We start from the raw sequence: 21,009 nt of genomic DNA, 5'->3' as shown, positions 1-21,009 counted from the left end.
GCACACCAGGTAGTCCTAAAGCTTTACTTTTGTGCCCAGACTCCTGCGGAGCCGCTATTCCCCATGGTCCTTACGGAGTCCCCAGCATCCACTAGGACGTCAGAGAAAAAGATTTACCGGTAGGTTTAAAATCTTATTTTCTCTTACGTCCTAGAGGATGCTGGGGACTCCGTAAGGACCATGGGGATTATACCAAAGCTCCAAACCGGGCGGGAGAGTGCGGATGACTCTGCAGCACCGATTGAGCAGACATGAGGTCCTCATCAGCCAGGGTATCAAACTTGTAGAATTTTGCAAAGGTGTTTGAACCCGACCAAGTAGCTGCTCGGCAAAGCTGTAACGCAGAGACGCCTCGGGCAGCCGCCCAAGAAAAGCCCACCTTCCTAGTGGAATGGGCTTTTACCGAATTTGGTAACGGCAATCCATCCAGCCGTAGAATGAGCCCGCTGAATCATGTTAGAGATCCAGCGAGCAATAGTCTGCTTAGAAGCAGGAGCGCCAACCTTGTTGGCCGCATACAGGACAAACAGTGCCTCTGTTTTCCTAAACCGAGCCATCCTGGCTACGTAAAATTTTAAGGCCCTGACTACATCCAGGGACTTGGAATCCTCCAAGTCCCCCATAGCCACCGGCACCACAATAGGTTGGTTCATATGAAACGATGAAACCACCTTAGGCAAAAATTGAGGACGCGTCCTCAACTCTGCTCTATCCACATGGAAAATCAGATAGGGGCTTTTGTGAGACAAAGCCGCCAATTCAGACACCCGCCTTGCAGATGCCAAGGCCAACAACATGACCACCTTCCAAGCGAGAAATTTTAATTCAACTGTCTGAAGAGGTTCACACCAGTGAGATTTTAGGAACTGTAACACCACGTTAAGGTCCCAAGGCGCCACTGGAGGCACAAAAGGAGGCTGGATGTGCAGCACTCCCTTTACAAAAGTCTGGACTTCTGGGAGAGAAGCCAATTCCTTCTGAAAGAATATAGATAGGGCCGAAATCTGTACCTTAATGGAGCCTAACTTCAGGCCCATATCCACTCCTGTCTGTAGAAAGTGGAGAAAACGGCCCAAGTGGAAATCTTCCATAGGAGCATTCTTGGCTTCACACCAAGATACATACTTCCTCCAGATACGGTGATAATGTTTCGCCGTAACCTCCTTCCTAGCCTTTATCAGAGTAGGGATGACTTCCTCCGGAATACCTTTCCCAGCTAGGATTCGGTGTTCAACCGCCATGCTGTCAAACGTGACCGCGGTAAGTCTTGGAATACACAGGGCCCCTGCTGCAACAGGTCCTCTCTGAGAGGAAGAGGCCACGGATCTTCTGTGAGCATTTCCTGAAGATCTGAATACCAGGCCCTTCGAGGCCAATCTGGAACAATGAGAATTGTCCGAACTCTTTTTCGTCTTATGATTCTCAATATTTTTGAGATGAGAGGAAGAGGAGGGAACACATAGACCGACTGAAACACCCACGGTGTCACCAGGGCGTCTACCGCTACTGCCTGAGGGTCCCTTGACCTGGCACAATATCTCCGAAGCTTCTTGTTGAGGCGTGACGCCATCGTGTCTATTTGAGGAAGTCCCCAACGACTTGTTATCTCTGCAAAAACTTCTTGATGAAGTCCCTGGATGGAGATCGTGTCTGCTGAGGAAGTCTGCTTCCCAGTTGTCCACTCCCGGAATGAAGACTGCTAACCGAGCGCTTACGTGATTTTCCGCCCAGCGAAGAATCCTGGTGGCTTCCGCCATTGCCACTCTGCTCCTTGTCCCGCCTTGGCGGTTTACATGAGCCACGGCTGTGACGTTGTCTGATTGAATCAGAACCGGTAGGTCGCGAAGAAGATTCTCCGCTTGTCGTAGGCCATTGTATATGGCCCTTAATTCTAGAATGTTGATGTGTAGACAAGCCTCCTGGCTCGACCATAGTCCCTGAAAATTTCTTCCTTGTGTGACTGCTCCCCGTCCTCAGAGGCTCGCGTCCGTGGTCACCAGAACCCGGTCAAGAATGCCGAACCTGCGACCCTCTAGAAGGTGAGCACTCTGCAGCCACCACAGGAGAGAGACCCTGGCCCTGGGGACAGGCTTATCTTCTGATGAATTTGAAAATGGGACCCGGACCACTTGTCCAGAAGGTCCCATTGAAACGTCCTCGCATGAAACCTGCCGAAAGGGATCGCCTCGTAGGTCTCCATAATTTTTCCCATTACTCGAGTGCATTGATGAACTGACACACTGTTCGGTTTTAACAGGTCTCTGACCATGTTCTGGAGTTCCTGGGCTTTTTCCATCGGGAGAAAAACCCTCTTTTGTTCTGTGTCCAGAATCATGCATAAGAACGATAGCAGAGTCGTTGGAACCAACTGTGACTTTGGTAGATTTAGAATCCAGCCATGCTGCTGGAGCACTCTCAGTGAGAGCGACACGCTTTTCAGCAACTGTTCTCTCGATCTCGCTTTTTTCAGGAGATCGTCCGAGTATGGGATAATTGTGACTCCCTGCCTGCGCAGGAGCACCATCATTTCCGCCATTACCTTGGTGAAAATCCTCGGGGCCGTGGAAAGCCCAAACGGCAACGTCTGAAACTGGTAATGACAGAACTGTACAGCGAATCTCAGGTACGCCTGATGAGGGGGATATATGGGGACATGAAGGTATGCATCCTTTATGTCCAGTGACACCATAAAATCCCCCCCCTTCCAGGCTGGAGATAACTGCCCGGAGCGATTCCATCTTGAATTTGAACTTTTGCAAGTACAGGTTTAGAGATTTTAGATTTAGAATGGGCCTGACCGAGCCATCCGGTTTCGGAACCACAACCAGGTTTGAATAGTACCCCTTCCCCTGTTGAACTAGGGGAACCTTGACAATCACCTGCTGTTGACACAGCTTTTGAATTGCAGCTAAAACTATCTCCCTTTCTGGGGGAGAAGCTGGCAAAGCAGATTTGAAAAATCGGCGCGGAGGCACCTCTTCGAATTCCAGCTTGTAGCCCTGGGATACAATTTCCATCGCCCAAGGATCCATGTCTGACTGAACCCAGACGTGGCTGAAGAGTCGAAGACGTGCCCCCACCGGCGCGGACTCCCTCAGAGGAGCCCCAGCGTCATGCGGTGGATTTAGTAGAAGCTGGGGAGGACTTCTGCTCCTGGGAACTAGCCGTGGCAGGCATTCTTTTCCCTTTACCCTTACCTCTGGCGAGGAAGGAAGAGCCCCGACCTCTTCTGGATTTATGCGACCGAAAGGACTGCATCTGATATTGTGGTGTTTTCTTTTGCTGTGGGGGAACATAAGGCAAAAAAGTAGATTTACCCGCGGTAGCTGTGGAAACCAAGCGCGAGACCTTCCCCAAATAACACCTGACCCTTGTAAGGCAAAACTTCCATATGCCTCTTTGAGTTGGCATCACCCGTCCATTGGCGGGTCCACAGGGCTCGCCTAGCAGAAATCGCCCTGGCGTTGGCTCTTGAACCTAGTAGCCCAACGTCTCTCTGAGCGTCTCTCATATATAAGACTGCGTCTTTAATGTGACCTAAGGTCAATGAAATGGTATCCCTATCTAGGGTATCAATGTCAGCTGACAAGGTATCTGTCCAAGCTGCTACTGCACTACAAACCCAAGCCGATGCTATTGCTGGTCTGAGCAAAGCACCCGTATGTGAAAAAATTGATTTTAAGGTAGTTTCCTGTCTGCGATCAGCAGGATCCTTGAGGGCCGCCGTATCTGGAGACGGTAGCGCCACCTTCTTGGACAAGCGCATTAAAGCCTTGTCCACCCTGGGCGAGGATTCCCACCGTACCCTATCCTGTGCAGGGAAAGGATACGCCATAAGAATCCGCTTGGGAATCTGCAGTTTTTTGTCTGGAGTTTCCCAAGCTTTTTCAAATAACGCGTTCAGCTCATGAGATGGGGGAAAGGTTACCTCAGGTTTCTTTTCCTTAAACATGCATACCCTTGTGTCAGGGACAGAGGGGTCATCTGTGATATGTAAAACATCTTTTAATGCAATAATCATATAATGAATACTTTTGGCCACCCTTGGGTGTAACCTCGCATCATCGTAGTCGACACTGGAGTCAGAATCCGTGTCGGTATCAGTGTCTGCAACTTGGGACAGGGGACGTTTTTGAGACCCTGAAGGGCCCTGTGACGGTATCCGTTCATATGGTCGACCATGTTATGGTCGACAGTCATTAGGACGACCACTATTGGTCGACATTGACATGGTCGACATGGACACATGGTCGACACATGAAAATGGTCGACACATGAACAGGTCGACACATGAAAAGGTCGACGTGAGTTTTTTCACTTTTTTTTCTTTTGGGGAACTTTTCCATACTTTACGATCCACATGGACTAAGATTGGAACGGTAAAGTGTGCCGAGCGAAGCGGTAGCGGAGCGAAGGCACCATGCCCGAAGCATGGCGAGCGAAGCGAGCCATGCGAGGGGACGCGGTGCACTAATTGGGGTTCCCAGTCACTTTACGCAAAAAAGACACCAAAAAAGTTAAAAAAATTCATGTCGACTTTTTCATGTGTCGACAATTTTCATGTTTCGACCATGTGTCCATGTCGACCATGTCAATGTCGACCAATAGTGGTCGACCTAATGACTGTCGACCATAACATGGTCGACCATTCATACCGGAACCCCCTGTGACACAGTCAAAGCCATTGATTGACTCCCTGTTTTATCCCTGGACTCAATCTCTTATGTAATAAAGCCACATTTGCATTTAAAACATTCCACATATCTAACCATTTAGGTGTCGGCGTTGCTGATGGAGACACCACAATCATCTGCTCCACCTCCTCCTTAGATGAGCCTTCCGCTTCAGACATGCCGACACACACGTACCGACACTCCCACACACTCAGGGATATATCTATATGGAGACAGTCCCCCAATAAGGCCCTTTGGAGAGACAGAGTATGCCAGCACACACCCAGCGCCACCTGACACTGGAATAAAATCCCAGTTAGTACAGCGCTTTTATATAAATACACTCAGTGCGCCAATGAAATATGCCCCCCCCTCTTTTTTTGCCCTCTGTAACCTTGTTCAGCAGGGGAGAGTCCGGGGAGCCAGCTTCTCTGCAGTGTGCTGTGGAGAAAATGGCGCTGGTTAGTGCTGGAGGACCAAGCCCCGCCCCCTCACCGGCGGGCTTCGGTCCAGCTCAAATTATTTATACTGGCGAGGGTTTATTAATATACTGCCTCCGCAGTATCTACTTTATATGCCAGTGTCCCTAGAGGTTTTTATTGCTGCCCAGGGCGCCCCCCCTGCTTCCTGCACCCTTACAGTGCCCGCTGTGTGGGAGCAATGGCACGCAGCGTTACCGCTGCGCGTTACCTCAGTGAAGATCTGAAGTCTTCTGCCGCCTGTGAAGTCTTCTTTTCTTCTTAATACTCACCCGGCTTCTATCTTCCGGCTCTGTGAGGACGACGGCTGCGCGGCTCCGGGATGAACGGCGAGGGTGAGACCTGCGTTCCGACCCTCTGGAGCTAATGGTGTCCAGTAGCCTAAGAAGCAGAGCCTATCATTCAAGTAGGTCTGCTTCTCTCCCCTCAGTCCCACGATGCAGGGAGCCTGTTGCCAGCAGTGCTCCCTGAAAATAAAAAACCTAACAAAAAGTCTTTTTCAGAGAAACTCAGGAGAGCTCCCCTGCAGTGCACCCAGTCTCCTCTGGGCACAGGATCTAACTGAGGTCTGGAGGAGTGGCATAGAGGGAGGAGCCAGTGCACACCCATTCTAAAGTCTTTAGAGTGCCCATGTCTCCTGCGGAGCCCGTCTATACCCCATGGTCCTTACGGAGTCCCCAGCATCCTCTAGGACGTAAGAGAAAAGAAAATTACAATGAGCAACATCACTATGTCACTGCAGGTGTCAGTCACCTGTCTCCATAGCTCTCTTGGCAAAGTGGTATTGCCGATGGTTACCATGCCCATGAGCTAGGGTTTGATTCCCGCAAAGGAACACTTGTATAGATATCTGTGTAAAAAGTAGAACTCGCAGGGTTTTTTTTTTTTTTATATTCCAATATTCCCAAAACCAGCTCTGTTGTGCTTCATATACAGACTCAGACATGCACACAGATATACATAAAAAATTAGAAAAAAGGCTGTAGATGCTAATTTTTACACAGATATACAAGTATGGCTTTTCAAATTACGTAAGACATATCTTTACGAGACTGAGTTTACTGTACTTCATTCCAGGCCTCCCCATTGCTTTAATAGGTAGCCTCCCCACCACTAATCCCACCCCCGGTGAGTCTCGTGATTTCAGGACTGGATGCACTGCTTAGTAAACGACAAACACAACATGGCCGATACACTGCTGTATGTGAATGAATGGATCATGCTGTCATTTACTAAGCATTACGTCCAATCTTTGAAATCACAAGTCTCATGGGGTTGGGAGGCTGCCTATTAAAGCAATGGGGAGGCCCGGGAAGAAGTACAGTAAACTTAGTCTCAAAGTTAATACTTTCGTAATTTGAAAAGCCACACTTGTATATTTGTGTAAAAAGTAGCACCTACAGATTTCTTTTAATTTTGACTGTATATCTGTGTGAATGTCTGAGTCTGTATACAAAGTATGACAGAACTTGTTTTGGGAAAATTAGAAAAAACTGTGGATGCTAATTTTAACACATTTATATGCTACTTTTTACACCGATATAGAATACAAGTATGTCCTTTGCGGGAATCGAACCCTAGCTCACGGGCATGGTAACTATTGGTGATACCCCTATGTGAGGTGAGCCTTGAAGACAGATGACTGACACCTGCAGTGACATAGTGATGTCGCTCATTGTATTTTATTTTTTTTTTTTTATAGTGCAGTGTATCCCAACTGCGCATTGGAGACACTGAGCAGATATTTTCTGTTTTCAAATTTCTACTTAATGTAGGGATCATTTTATACAGCGCACCAGGGGAACTTTAAGTTGTAAGGCATGTTGTCACTGGGTGCCTGCCGTTACGGTGATTTTGTACTCTGCCCTGCAGTATTAATGTATTAAAACAGAACTACCATATTTAGTGTGCACTGGCCCGCTTGTCAGGGCTTGCAACATTGTTCAGTATTCTGTAGTGCCATAGCCAACTGCTGATATTCAGCACTACTGTAGCATTCATTAGTGGAACAATTGGCATCCAGTGGTGAAACAGTGTATTCATGCTGTGGATCCTCTTGTACCTTATCACGCCTTACTTTGCCTACCTGCGCTATTTGTATGGTGTGACTAGGACGCTTGTATGGCGCAGCAGCCGCAACAATGAGCGTGGCTACATCTGTATAAGCTTCCTTAATATATATTCAGAGTAATTACGCCTGATGGGAGCTGTACGTAAGAGGAGGGCCCTTATAGACTGAAGAAAGATCATTTCTCAGGGTAAGTGATAGAGCAGGTATGGACTCTTCAGATAGGAGTAGTACAGAGACACACAGACTGGTGGGAAAATAAATGAACAGAAACATGCATGATTTACCTGGAGACCCAGCTAACGATTCTGTTCTGCTGACAACAAAGGTACGAGATAGGGACAAGGGAACTGTAACCAAGGAAAGAAAAGATAAAGGAGCCATAACGAGAGTAAAACATAGGGAAACAGTCTACACCAATAGCCCTACAACTAAAACTGTAAACAAGGAAGGCACTTCTACCACTTTCAGATTGCAATGCAGGGCCGCACCGGGGATTTGGAAACTGATCCTTCCTGGGTGCTGTTGCCTTATAGGTAATTGTCTGCACTTAGTATAATATTAGGGCAATGGATATTGTCTGAATCAAAATATAATTCATTATAAATAGGCGATGTTACCATAGTGGACAGTATACTGGATATATATAGTAAGGAATAGATATGAAATAAGTTTGAATGTATGAGGTAATGTTTAGCTGATTTAAGAGATTAGGTTTGTGTATGTGTTTATATATTTAACTGTATATTTGTGTTTTACAGCAAGATGGTAAAAAATAGTGTAGGAAACAGGTTTATTCTGCTCTAGTCATAAATAAGGCCAGAGAGGTTACAGTAAGATCAAGAGTCATTGTAGAGAAAAGGTATTAGGCCATAAATGATAATAGGTATGTGACAGAGCTCTGTTGGTCATTGGAATTCACAGGTGTGCTTACAGTAGATCAGAATCTACTGGTTTGTCTATTGTCCAGTGAAGGTTAAAAGCTAGGGAGTATAAATTAACTACTATGAAAAGAGATCACATCCATTGATAAAACATTGTGTAACCGACCCCAGGAAAACTTGTCAATACAACAGAACTTTGGATGAAAAGACATTCCAGATTTTACAATACTATACTTGCTTAAGGCAGTGTGGACACCACACTTTTATGACACCATGCCTCCGTGAACAGGACACGACAGCCCAGTTCAATGTTTGTTTTATTACACCTTGGAATCTGACAAACCTATAATTACCTATTCCATTGGAAACTATGAGAATATGATAGTTTGAATTGGTAAAATATGAGATAAAAGGACCAGACTTGTAGTTAGGAGTTAGAAGGAAGAGGGAGAGGGAGAAGAAGAAGGAGAAGGAAGGAAGTCAGTCAGGAGGAGAAGTCATGGAGAACATGCAGAAGGAATGATTCTTGGGATGGCAATCTTTAACTTGCAAGTATACATTTTATGTTAGCAATTGAAACTGTTTGTGAAACTTATGTCATGTTGTTTTATGTTATGTAACGAAGGAAGCATATATAATTATAATTAGTATATATATCACTACTGTGTATATCTTATTCTGTACGATTTGATCTGCCTGTAAATAAAGAATCATATAAAAAGAGCGGTAATATTCAAGCTTGAACTCTCTTTAAGGAATCTTAACTTAATAACTTCATAAGTCATATGTATAAGGACTGCATATATGTATCAGCCAATTAGTTTGTAAGCCTGACATAATATATTTGCAGATATATATGATAAATGCATATTAATTGAAATATATCCATATATTAAATACCATATATGATATATTAAATATTAATATTCATAAATATGATTCCATAAATCAAACTGTTGCCTTATAGGTAATTGTCTGCACTTAGTATAATATTAGGGCAATGGATATTGTCTGAATCAAAATATAATTCATTATAAATAGGCGATGTTACCATAGTGGACAGTATACTGGATATATATAGTAAGGAATAGATATGAAATAAGTTTGAATGTATGAGGTAATGTTTAGCTGATTTAAGAGATTAGGTTTGTGTATGTGTTTATATATTTAACTGTATATTTGTGTTTTACAGCAAGATGGTAAAAAATAGTGTAGGAAACAGGTTTATTCTGCTCTAGTCATAAATAAGGCCAGAGAGGTTACAGTAAGATCAAGAGTCATTGTAGAGAAAAGGTATTAGGCCATAAATGATAATAGGTATGTGACAGAGCTCTGTTGGTCATTGGAATTCACAGGTGTGCTTACAGTAGATCAGAATCTACTGGTTTGTCTATTGTCCAGTGAAGGTTAAAAGCTAGGGAGTATAAATTAACTACTATGAAAAGAGATCACATCCATTGATAAAACATTGTGTAACCGACCCCAGGAAAACTTGTCAATACAACAGAACTTTGGATGAAAAGACATTCCAGATTTTACAATACTATACTTGCTTAAGGCAGTGTGGACACCACACTTTTATGACACCATGCCTCCGTGAACAGGACACGACAGCCCAGTTCAATGTTTGTTTTATTACACCTTGGAATCTGACAAACCTATAATTACCTATTCCATTGGAAACTATGAGAATATGATAGTTTGAATTGGTAAAATATGAGATAAAAGGACCAGACTTGTAGTTAGGAGTTAGAAGGAAGAGGGAGAGGGAGAAGAAGAAGGAGAAGGAAGGAAGTCAGTCAGGAGGAGAAGTCATGGAGAACATGCAGAAGGAATGATTCTTGGGATGGCAATCTTTAACTTGCAAGTATACATTTTATGTTAGCAATTGAAACTGTTTGTGAAACTTATGTCATGTTGTTTTATGTTATGTAACGAAGGAAGCATATATAATTATAATTAGTATATATATCACTACTGTGTATATCTTATTCTGTACGATTTGATCTGCCTGTAAATAAAGAATCATATAAAAAGAGCGGTAATATTCAAGCTTGAACTCTCTTTAAGGAATCTTAACTTAATAACTTCATAAGTCATATGTATAAGGACTGCATATATGTATCAGCCAATTAGTTTGTAAGCCTGACATAATATATTTGCAGATATATATGATAAATGCATATTAATTGAAATATATCCATATATTAAATACCATATATGATATATTAAATATTAATATTCATAAATATGATTCCATAAATCAATATTGGCGACCACGAATTGGACTTGTTATTACTGAATCTGATTATCTGATTTATAATATTTATGAGGAGTAGCAAATGCTATAAGCTGGCTACCAAATCTGCAGAATCACGGTGGGGATGTATCTATGAAAATTTATTACCATTGTGTAATGTCAATTTTGTATTCTGTATAACCTAGGATAAATGTGTTAGTGCAATATACGTTATTTTAACTAACATAATATCTATTAGGAAGCAGCACCAAAGGCTATAAGCCTGCTGGCAAAATACAAGATCACAGTGGAATAGGTTACAAATGAGAATAAAGAATTTAAAGGCCTAGAATAGAAAATGTGCACAGTGGAAAAGAGTATTTCCAAATAAATGTATAAATGTACCAGGTATTAGAGTTTAACCTTAAGACACCGGTCAATCTTAAGGAGAGGATACCTTCAGTACTAAAAACAAAGAATATATAAATTTAGCATTGAAATGTTAAAAATGCAAAAGTTTTCTGTAGCATTTAGAAAAATGCGCAGAACTGCGGCTCTAGAAGCCAAACAGAAATGTAAAGAAGAATCAGGTTCACGTCTTCGTAAGGCGTGCCTGACCATTAATGCAAAAATGCATTCGTTATTTAAGTCCCTTAAACAGAAAAATAAACAGAAAAAGTTTGGGGCAGAAGCGAAAAGCCTGACAGTTTGTAATCAAATTGTCAAGATCTCTGATGAAGAGATAACATCCAGCAAGCAAGCTGAGATAGAAACACCAAACAGGAATAGTGTTGAGGTATGTGAAACTCTGTACACAGAGTCTACAGGAGTCAGAAATGACTTAATCAGTCAAGATCCTAAAATTAAGGAAAGTTACATGTTGCAGGACTGCATCAATGTGCAGCGCATGGAGTCTGCTATGGTCACACAGACCACCAGCAGAACAGCCTCTGTGGTAAAGGAAGAAAGTAGCAATGTGCCGGATGTGTCTATCATCAGACAGCACATTAATGTAAAGGAGGTAGCAGCAATAGGAGATGTCCCCTATACTGTGTCTAGTAAGGGGGAAGATCATTGTAACTCAGATTATGAGTATTCTGCTGAATACACTCTCAGAGTTCCCAATGTAAATGAAGAATTTGTTATGCCCTTAGGCAAAGGTGAATTGTCAGCAGATTTAAACACTGATAGCAGCAGTACAGTGCACACAGGGGTGGGGAAGTTCCCCATGGTGAAAACTCCCATGGCAACCAGAGTTGCAAACCTTGAAATGTATTCACCTGGAAACATGTTTAAAGGGAAAATCCATGAAATTAATTCAGGAATGCATGTTTACAAACAAAGTTCCCAAACTTATGTAACCCCCACAGAGCACTCAGAGACTTCTAGTGATGGTGCAAATGTTTGCATGCTCTCAGAGAGACCACATGCAGAGTGTCATTCTGCAAACCACACACCAATTAACAATGACAAAAAGGATCACCAGGATGAAAATGTTTTTATGCCCTGGTGCCATAACCATTTTATTACAGGTGTGGAAAGACAGAAAGCCCTGGGACCTGCAATACATATTTGGCAAAGTTTAACAAGTTTCTCTCCCCACAAAAGTAGGTTTTTTCAGAAGCTCCAAGATTCTTCCAAACTAAGGAGCCACACCAAGCAGCAAACGCTATGGTTAAAGACAGTCTGGGACCAGGCTGCATCACAAGGGAGTATGGTCACAAGTGAATACGGTAGTATCATTCCTTTACTTGTTAGATCCAATGAAGCCATTGTTTGCTTTGATGTTCAAACAGCCACAGTTTCCAAATTAAACCTGCATCATATCTGCAGCGACAATTGTGCTGTCATTGACACACAATGTGACAGGAAAGATTGGCACAGGCCAGAAACAATTGTTTGTTTGTTATTCAATCGTTAAAGACACATTTGTAAATTCTGTACCTGATAACATGCAGCAGATAGGACAGAATGCATAGCAAGCTATGTTAAATCACTGTATAAATATCTGTGATATTCATTGTATGTATTTTTGTTTGATTCATAGTAATCCTGGCAACCTGTATACAGAATGGTGCAAGACTCCAAAAAGACTCCAATTTACAAGGGAAAAGGTCTTCATTAACCCTTTCATCGCTGCTATCCAGCAAAATCTACATAGCATCCCTAAAGACTGATATATGGACAAATCCTCAAGGAGTTTTCCAGTTTCACAAGAAAGGGGAATGTTTTCATTAACCTTTTCATCACAAGTAATCATTACTTGTCTTTCAAACTACATGTACACTCCCAAAACAGTGTACAGCACATCTCATCACTGTGATTATACAGAACTGTCTCATCCCTTCATATACCTTAATCACATATATGTAAACATTTATCTGATATATATATTATATCATTGTATTATATACCTTGTAAATATTTTATGTTTTTTTTTATATTACACAGTAGATACTACCTATGCTTCCTTCGTAAAAGCTTCAAAAGTAATTAAATATCTAATACTGGATGGAATTAGATTTAGTCAAAGCCATTCCTAAATGATATTTAATATCTGTTTGAAGCAAAATTGTATTCATTTATTGTATTGATAGGATGTTACTATATACACATCAAAAGCATTTTAAATAATTAGTCAAAATATAGGTAGGATAGAAAACGCCTTTATATGGGTTAAACTGGTATAAGTTTATGTAAGATTGAGATGTATAAATAGGTACAAGGTAGAATAAGGAGATTTAAGACTGCATGGTAATTTATTCAGTGAGGAAATACAGAACAGAGTAGGTGTACTACTCACAGCCATTTGTGGTACTATTGCCCGAAGACAATTAAGACCTACTATTAACAAGCAAGGAAAGAAAGAAAGAAAGAAAAAAAAAAAGACTGTTTCATATATGCCTGTTCTATTCAAAATCACAACCTGTTTGTGCAAAAGCAATATGGACACTGGTCACAACTGCGGCATTGGATAAACGCAAAGGAAACAGAACTGCTAAAGACTGTATAAAGACTATTACTATTACTGAGGGTCGTCACAAGTACTGAATGTTCAAGACACAGCACTCGACGTACACAGCCCTCTGCCTCAAACAGCGAAATGGCAAGCAAAGGAGCAGCTGCTACGAAGAATTCTACTTCTAGTAATGGTGCAAATGTTGCAAACGCAAGGCCATAATGCAAACGCAAGGCATCTCCAATTGCAAGCAAACCACGCAGATGACAGTCTTATCCCAGTAAATTGCTACATACAAGAACAGCAAAAATGTCCAAACGTACTGATCCAGATACAGAAAAAAGGTCTACAATTGGGCTATGGTATTCCAAATGTCTGTAGAAATTAGTTTTCCTCATGAATACTGAATAAAAACCTCAGTTTTGTCTGCTTTAGTTAAAAAGTAGAATAAGGTTAGGTAAGCTAAGAATTTTTAGAGATTTTTAAAATCATAATGGTTATTATTATTACACTTATGGTATATATTATGGTTACAACGAAAGTTATGTTTGAAGGAATATTTTGAAATGTATTTGGAAGCAATTACGCTAGTTTAATGTGTGGCCAATCAAAAGAATTTCTCATGGCCACAAGGGGGCGACTGTTGCCTTATAGGTAATTGTCTGCACTTAGTATAATATTAGGGCAATGGATATTGTCTGAATCAAAATATAATTCATTATAAATAGGCGATGTTACCATAGTGGACAGTATACTGGATATATATAGTAAGGAATAGATATGAAATAAGTTTGAATGTATGAGGTAATGTTTAGCTGATTTAAGAGATTAGGTTTGTGTATGTGTTTATATATTTAACTGTATATTTGTGTTTTACAGCAAGATGGTAAAAAATAGTGTAGGAAACAGGTTTATTCTGCTCTAGTCATAAATAAGGCCAGAGAGGTTACAGTAAGATCAAGAGTCATTGTAGAGAAAAGGTATTAGGCCATAAATGATAATAGGTATGTGACAGAGCTCTGTTGGTCATTGGAATTCACAGGTGTGCTTACAGTAGATCAGAATCTACTGGTTTGTCTATTGTCCAGTGAAGGTTAAAAGCTAGGGAGTATAAATTAACTACTATGAAAAGAGATCACATCCATTGATAAAACATTGTGTAACCGACCCCAGGAAAACTTGTCAATACAACAGAACTTTGGATGAAAAGACATTCCAGATTTTACAATACTATACTTGCTTAAGGCAGTGTGGACACCACACTTTTATGACACCATGCCTCCGTGAACAGGACACGACAGCCCAGTTCAATGTTTGTTTTATTACACCTTGGAATCTGACAAACCTATAATTACCTATTCCATTGGAAACTATGAGAATATGATAGTTTGAATTGGTAAAATATGAGATAAAAGGACCAGACTTGTAGTTAGGAGTTAGAAGGAAGAGGGAGAGGGAGAAGAAGAAGGAGAAGGAAGGAAGTCAGTCAGGAGGAGAAGTCATGGAGAACATGCAGAAGGAATGATTCTTGGGATGGCAATCTTTAACTTGCAAGTATACATTTTATGTTAGCAATTGAAACTGTTTGTGAAACTTATGTCATGTTGTTTTATGTTATGTAACGAAGGAAGCATATATAATTATAATTAGTATATATATCACTACTGTGTATATCTTATTCTGTACGATTTGATCTGCCTGTAAATAAAGAATCATATAAAAAGAGCGGTAATATTCAAGCTTGAACTCTCTTTAAGGAATCTTAACTTAATAACTTCATAAGTCATATGTATAAGGACTGCATATATGTATCAGCCAATTAGTTTGTAAGCCTGACATAATATATTTGCAGATATATATGATAAATGCATATTAATTGAAATATATCCATATATTAAATACCATATATGATATATTAAATATTAATATTCATAAATATGATTCCATAAATCAATAGTGCTACCCGGCATTGGACCCTTTCACACTGGCTTCCCAACCCAGCATTATGCCGGGCCGGGTTGCCATCGGGGGGGCGGGTGTGGAAGTGGTGCTAAGAGATGAGATCATCTCCACGCCGCCTCTGCCTTTATTAGTCCCAGGTCGCATTGACCCTTCAACCCGTTCACATTGCACCTGACCCGGTAATAACCCTTCATTATTCTCGGGTTCAAATAACGGGTCAGGCGACTTGGGAATTCTGGACTGACCCGGCAATATATTTGTCCTGTGTGAAAAGGGTATAAATAAGTTGTCAGCCTCGTCCAGGTCAAAAAGGTCTAGACTAGCAAGTTGTAAGCTACTGGTGTAGATGGTCCCCTGAAGAGGAGGAGAAAGATTCTTAGTAAAATTCCAAATCCAGTGTGATCATTTAATACAGATATTCACCTTTTATTAGTATGTTTGTTTAGTTTGCACATATTTTATTATTTACTTCAATGGCTTAGGAGAATGTGACACAAGCGGAACATTTTTGTATTGCTTGTAAGAAAGGAGAAGTAATGGTGATAGTGTACAAACTCTATTTAGTAATTACAACCAATAGTTATAGTTGGGTTTTTGCTGGTGTTGTTTTGTTGTTGTTAAAGCGTCAAGAACTAAAACAGGGCTAAAAGCAAACATGGGCAAACCTTAACATGTAACATAACATCAGTGGAACAAATATTCACTGTACTAAAAACACACTGGAATACCAATGTGGATTTAGATAAATCAAGATTATTATTAGTATAGTAAAAACTATAGATTATTAAAACAGTGCTTAGCTTTAAATATGTGCAAACAAACAACTTATTTATATTATCTGATTGGAAAAGAACAAATCACAATGTTGTATTAACAGATATAGAAGATTGGACTCTAAACATGTAAGAAGAGAGGGAACACTTGTATACATTCAGTAGAAAGGAGAATGCACAATAGGATAAGGAATGAACACATGACCAAGGGTTAAACCATTGCCTGTCCTTGTTCGACAGGACATATTTCAGTACCTAGTAACACTAAAAATCCTTGTTGCATGGGTTTAACATTCTTACACACAGAATTCTCACCATGTGCTGATTGTCTAAAATATGAACGTTATGGTAAGAACTTACCGTTGATAACGTGATTTCTCTTATGTCCACAGGTATCCACAGGATAACATTGGGATATTGTCGAGCAACAGCAAAAATGGCACCAACACGGTCACGAGCTTTATGGCCTCCCAGGATGCATTGGGGCCTCCACTATATAGTCCCGCCCACTGACTCAGTCAGATCAATTCTTTCCACAGTGATTTTAGGCAGGAACATTAGGTAGAGACCTGTACAGGCGATAAGAACACACATGCACACCCTTCCATACAAGAAGGAAGAGGTTTAGTGATTGTCTAGATCCTCAAATCAGATGCGTCAGGTTGGGATCCCTGTGGATACCTGTGGACATAAGAGAAATCACGTTATCAACGGTAAGTTCTTACCATAACGTTCATTTCTCTGGCTGGGTCCACAGGATTATCCACAGGATAACATTGGGATTCCCAAAGCCATTTTAGTGGTGGGGACGCTCCTGATTGCACAGGAGGATCTTTCGCCCGAAGTCTGCGTCATGAGAGGCAAAAGTATCCAAGGCATAATGTCTAATGAATGTGTTTATGGAAGACCATGTGGCTGCCCTACATATCTGTTCTGCTGAAGCACCCTGCTGTGCTGCCCAAGAAGGACCTACCTTACGTGTAGAGTGTGCAGAGACATTAGCCGGAATAGGAAGATCTGCATGAGAATAAGCTTCTGATATTACCATTCGGAGCCATCTCGCCAGCGTCTGTTTACTAGCAGGCTATCCTCTTCTATGGAATCCGTAGAGGATGAAGAGGGAATCTGTTTTCCTGATGGAACTAGTACGATCTATGTAGATTTTTAAAGCCCCCACCACGTCCAGCGACGCTTCTCCCGCAGATAGTCCCGATATCTGAAAAGCGGGGACTACAATCTCTTCATTCAGGTGAAATTTTGATACCACCTTTGGAAGATAGCTAGATCTCGTTCTGAGAACTGCTCTGTCTGGAAAAAAACTTAGGAAAGGAGACTTGCATGATAATGCTCCCAAATCTGACACTCTTCTGGCTGACGCCATTGCCAGTAAAAAAAGAACTTTAACCGTTAACCACTTAAGATCCGCTCTCTCAAGTGGTTCAAACAAAGGACCCTGGAGAAATTTAAGAACTAAATTCAAATCCCAGGGAGCTGCAGGAGGAACAAATGGAGGTTGAATATGTACTACTCCTTGGAAAAACGTACGTACATCCTGTAGGTCAGCAATCTTCTGCTGAAACCATACAGTCAATGCTGAGACTTGCACCCTCAAGGAAGCAACCTTCAACCCCTTATCCAATCCTGCCTGCAGGAAATCCAAAATGTTAGCTTCTTTAAAGGATCTCGGATTGTAATTTTTTCCAGAACACCAATGAATATAGGCTTGCCATATTCTATGATACACACGGGCCGAAGAAGGCTTTCTTGCTCTAAGCATGGTTTGGATTACTTGCTTTGAAAATCCTTTAGCCTTTAAGATAGAGGTTTCAACAGCCACGCCGTCAAAGACAGGCAATCCAGATGACTGTGACAACAAGGACCCTGCATTAACAGATCCGGACGTTGAGGGAGCAATATTGGTGCTTCCACGGACATTCTCAACAGATCTGTGTACCAATGCCTTCTTGTCCAAGCTGGAGCTATTAGAATGATTGCTCCTTTTGCCTGTTTTATCTTTCTCACTACTCTGGGTAACAGAGATATTGGAGGGAACAGATATGCCAGCTGAAACCTCCATTCTACTGACAGTGCGTCTACCAGGACCGCTCCTGGGTCCCTTGTTCTTGATCCGTACCTCGGAACTTTGTTGTTTAGACGAGACGCCATAAGGTCTATCTCCGGTAGACCCCATCTGTTCACCAGTGTCTGAAACACTTCTGGGTGTAGTGCCCATTCGGTTTCCTGAATGGTGTGCAGACTGAGAAAATCCGCTTCCCAATTTAGTACACCCGGGACAAATACTGCTGACAATGCCGGGAGATGGAGTTCCGCCCATTTTAGAATGGGAGTTACTTCCTCCATCAGACTCTTGCTGTGAGTTCCTCCTTGATGATTGAGGTATGCTACTGCCGTCGCATTGTCTGAGCGGATCTGGACTGGTCTTCCTTGTAGATTGTCCTTTGCCTGAACTAGGGCCAAGTAAATGGCTCTTATTTCTAACAGATTTATCGGCAGGCGACTTTCCCTTGCGGTCCATTTTCTCTGGAACCATAGGCTTCCGAGTACCGCCCCCCAGCCTTGCAGGCTGGCATCTGTCGTCAGGACTTGCCACTTTTATCCAAAAGGGTCTCCCTTTGTTTAAATGGTCTGTCTGTAGCCACCATGCTAGAGACCTTTTTACATTTACTGGAATCTTTATCATCTGCTTTTTTATCGTTTGATGATTTCCGTTCCATTTGGTCAAAATGAGATGCTGCAACGGTCTGGAGTGGAATTGCGCATATTCCACCATGTCGAACGTTGATACCATCAGACCCAACAGTCGCATTGCTGCATGGACTGACATTGTCTGGGCTTGCAACGCTTCCTGAGCCATGACCTGCACCTTGACTATTTTTTTCTCTGGTAAGAGAACTCTCTGTAGGTCTGAATCCAATATGGCTCCCAAATGAACCATCCGCTGTGACGGATTCAGGGACGACTTCTCCCAATTTATGAGCCACCCGTGTCTCTGTAAACAAACTATCGTCTGTTGGAGATGGCTCAACAGTAAATCTTGCGACTGTGCTAAGATTAATAGGTCGTCTAGGTATGGGAATATTCTTATCCCTTGCTTGCGCAGACAAGCTCCCATAACCACCATGATCTTAGTAAACACCCTGGGTGCTGTAGCTAGCCCGAAGGGCAGAGCTTGGAACTGGAAGTGTTCCTTGAGGATGGCAAACCTGAGGTAACACTGATGTGATAGTGCTATAGGTACATGTAGGTAAGCATCCCGTACATCCAGAGATACCATATAGTCTCCCGGTTCCATAGCCAACATTATGGAGCGTAACGTCTCCATGTGGAACTTCGGGATCCATATGTAGTTGTTCAACATCTTCAGATTTAGAATTGGTCGATATGACCCATTTGGTTTCTGGATTAGAAACAGATTGGAGTAATACCCCTGTCCCCTTTGTGATGGAGGTACTGGGACAATCACCCCTGACTGTAGTAATTTTTGGACTGCTTCTTGCAGGGCATTGGCCTTCGACTCTATACGAGACGGGCTGGTGCAAAAAAATCTTTGAGGAGGCTGCCTCCTGAATGGGAACCCATACCCCTGAGATACTACCTTCTGCACCCAGGCATTTGTTGTTGACTGTTGCCATATGTGTGCAAATTGCAGGAGTCGGCCCCCAACCCTGGAATCCTCCAGGCGGAGGCCCGTCTCTTCAGGCTGAGGGTTTCTATTCAGGTTTGGAAGCTGGCTTCTTGCTAGCCCACTGCTTCCTACCCCTGGATTTAAACTGGGGTTGTTTAGGCTCCTCTTTAGCTTTCGCTTTGCCAGCGAAATGAGCGAAATTTTAAACCCTTGGACTTAGGGTTATTGGTAGCCGGAAATCTGACCTTTTTCGATTCAGCCTCTGACTCTAGGATATCCGATAAGGGTTTTCCCAAATAATATATTACCCACGAAAGGCAATGCTTCCAATTCTTTCTTGGACTCCGCATCTGTCTTCCAGGTCCGTAGCCAAACTGCTCTGCGAGAGACTACTGCCAGGGCTGAAGCTTTATTAGAAGCAACATCAATAGCTGCTTCTTCTAAATACTGGGCAGATTGTCTTAAACGGCAAAGACGATCCTCTTGCTCCCTAGTAGGAGAGGGGATGTCATTCTCTAGTTCCTCTATCCATTCGCCCATTGCCTTTGCTACCCAGGCCGAAGCCATAGCAGGTCTTACCACTGCACCTACAAGAGAAAAAATATTTTTCAATAGGCTCTCTACCCTTCTGTCTGTGACATCATTCAAAGAGGTAGATGACAGTGGTAAAGCAGATTTATGCACGAGTCGCAGAACATGTGCATCTACTTTTGGAGGAACTTCTCTCTTCGAACAATCTCCATCAGGAAATGGATAATAAGAATCCCATCTCTTAGGAATCTTTTACTTTTTACTGGGCGCTGCCCAAGACTCATCCATCATTTCCGTCAATTCATCTGACGCTGGAAATTCAGCCTTCACTGACTTTGTTCGTTTGAATACAGGTGCTTTTGCTTTTAACGCTGTCTTGGCTGGTTCTTCCAGAGAAAGCACAGCCTTCACTGCATTAATGAGTTCAGCTACATCATCTGAACTAAAGCTCTGCGACTGATCATCATACGGAGTTGACTCTATTGTTTCCGCATCATCATCCGATGTATCATCTTGTGTAGTCTGCCATACAGACGTATCTGTCTTAGTCTTACCTGCCCCTTGGTTGCTTGTAGAAGCTACTGGAACCAAACCATAGGAAGGGAGCTGCATGTATGGGTTCATAGTGTAACCTAACCCTTGAGGTGGTGCTACCGGAGCTAACCTGTCCGCTATTGAAGACAGAGTCTTCGCGAACATATTCCATGGTGGCTCTACTGGAGGCTGAACCAACTCCTGTTTTTTACTTCGCTGAAAAGCGAAACAGCACACAAACCCTCATAAGTGACCAATTGA

The 21,009-nt window shown here is 42.2% G+C and overlaps 1 protein-coding gene across 4 annotated transcripts in view; it reads right to left on the bottom strand.

The window, feature by feature from the left end:
* The window catches only part of CNNM2 (cyclin and CBS domain divalent metal cation transport mediator 2), a 246,673-nt gene that overhangs the window by 29,760 nt on the left and 195,904 nt on the right, over positions 1-21,009 (bottom strand). For 2 of the 4 annotated variants that reach the window (XM_063961944.1, XM_063961945.1), the window contains exon 6: positions 7,508-7,570. The exons of the other annotated variants lie outside the window; for them this stretch is intronic. In XM_063961944.1, coding sequence (XP_063818014.1) covers positions 7,508-7,570 — 63 coding nt within the window. The remainder of the gene's footprint in view (positions 1-7,507; positions 7,571-21,009) is intronic. 4 annotated transcript variants of the gene reach the window in all.

This window comes from Pseudophryne corroboree, chromosome 3 (assembly GCF_028390025.1).
Source record: "Pseudophryne corroboree isolate aPseCor3 chromosome 3, aPseCor3.hap2, whole genome shotgun sequence".
In the NCBI taxonomy this organism is placed as follows: domain Eukaryota; kingdom Metazoa; phylum Chordata; class Amphibia; order Anura; family Myobatrachidae; genus Pseudophryne; species Pseudophryne corroboree.
Note: the sequence above shows the minus strand (reverse complement) of the source record. Positions and strands in the feature narration are given on the sequence as shown.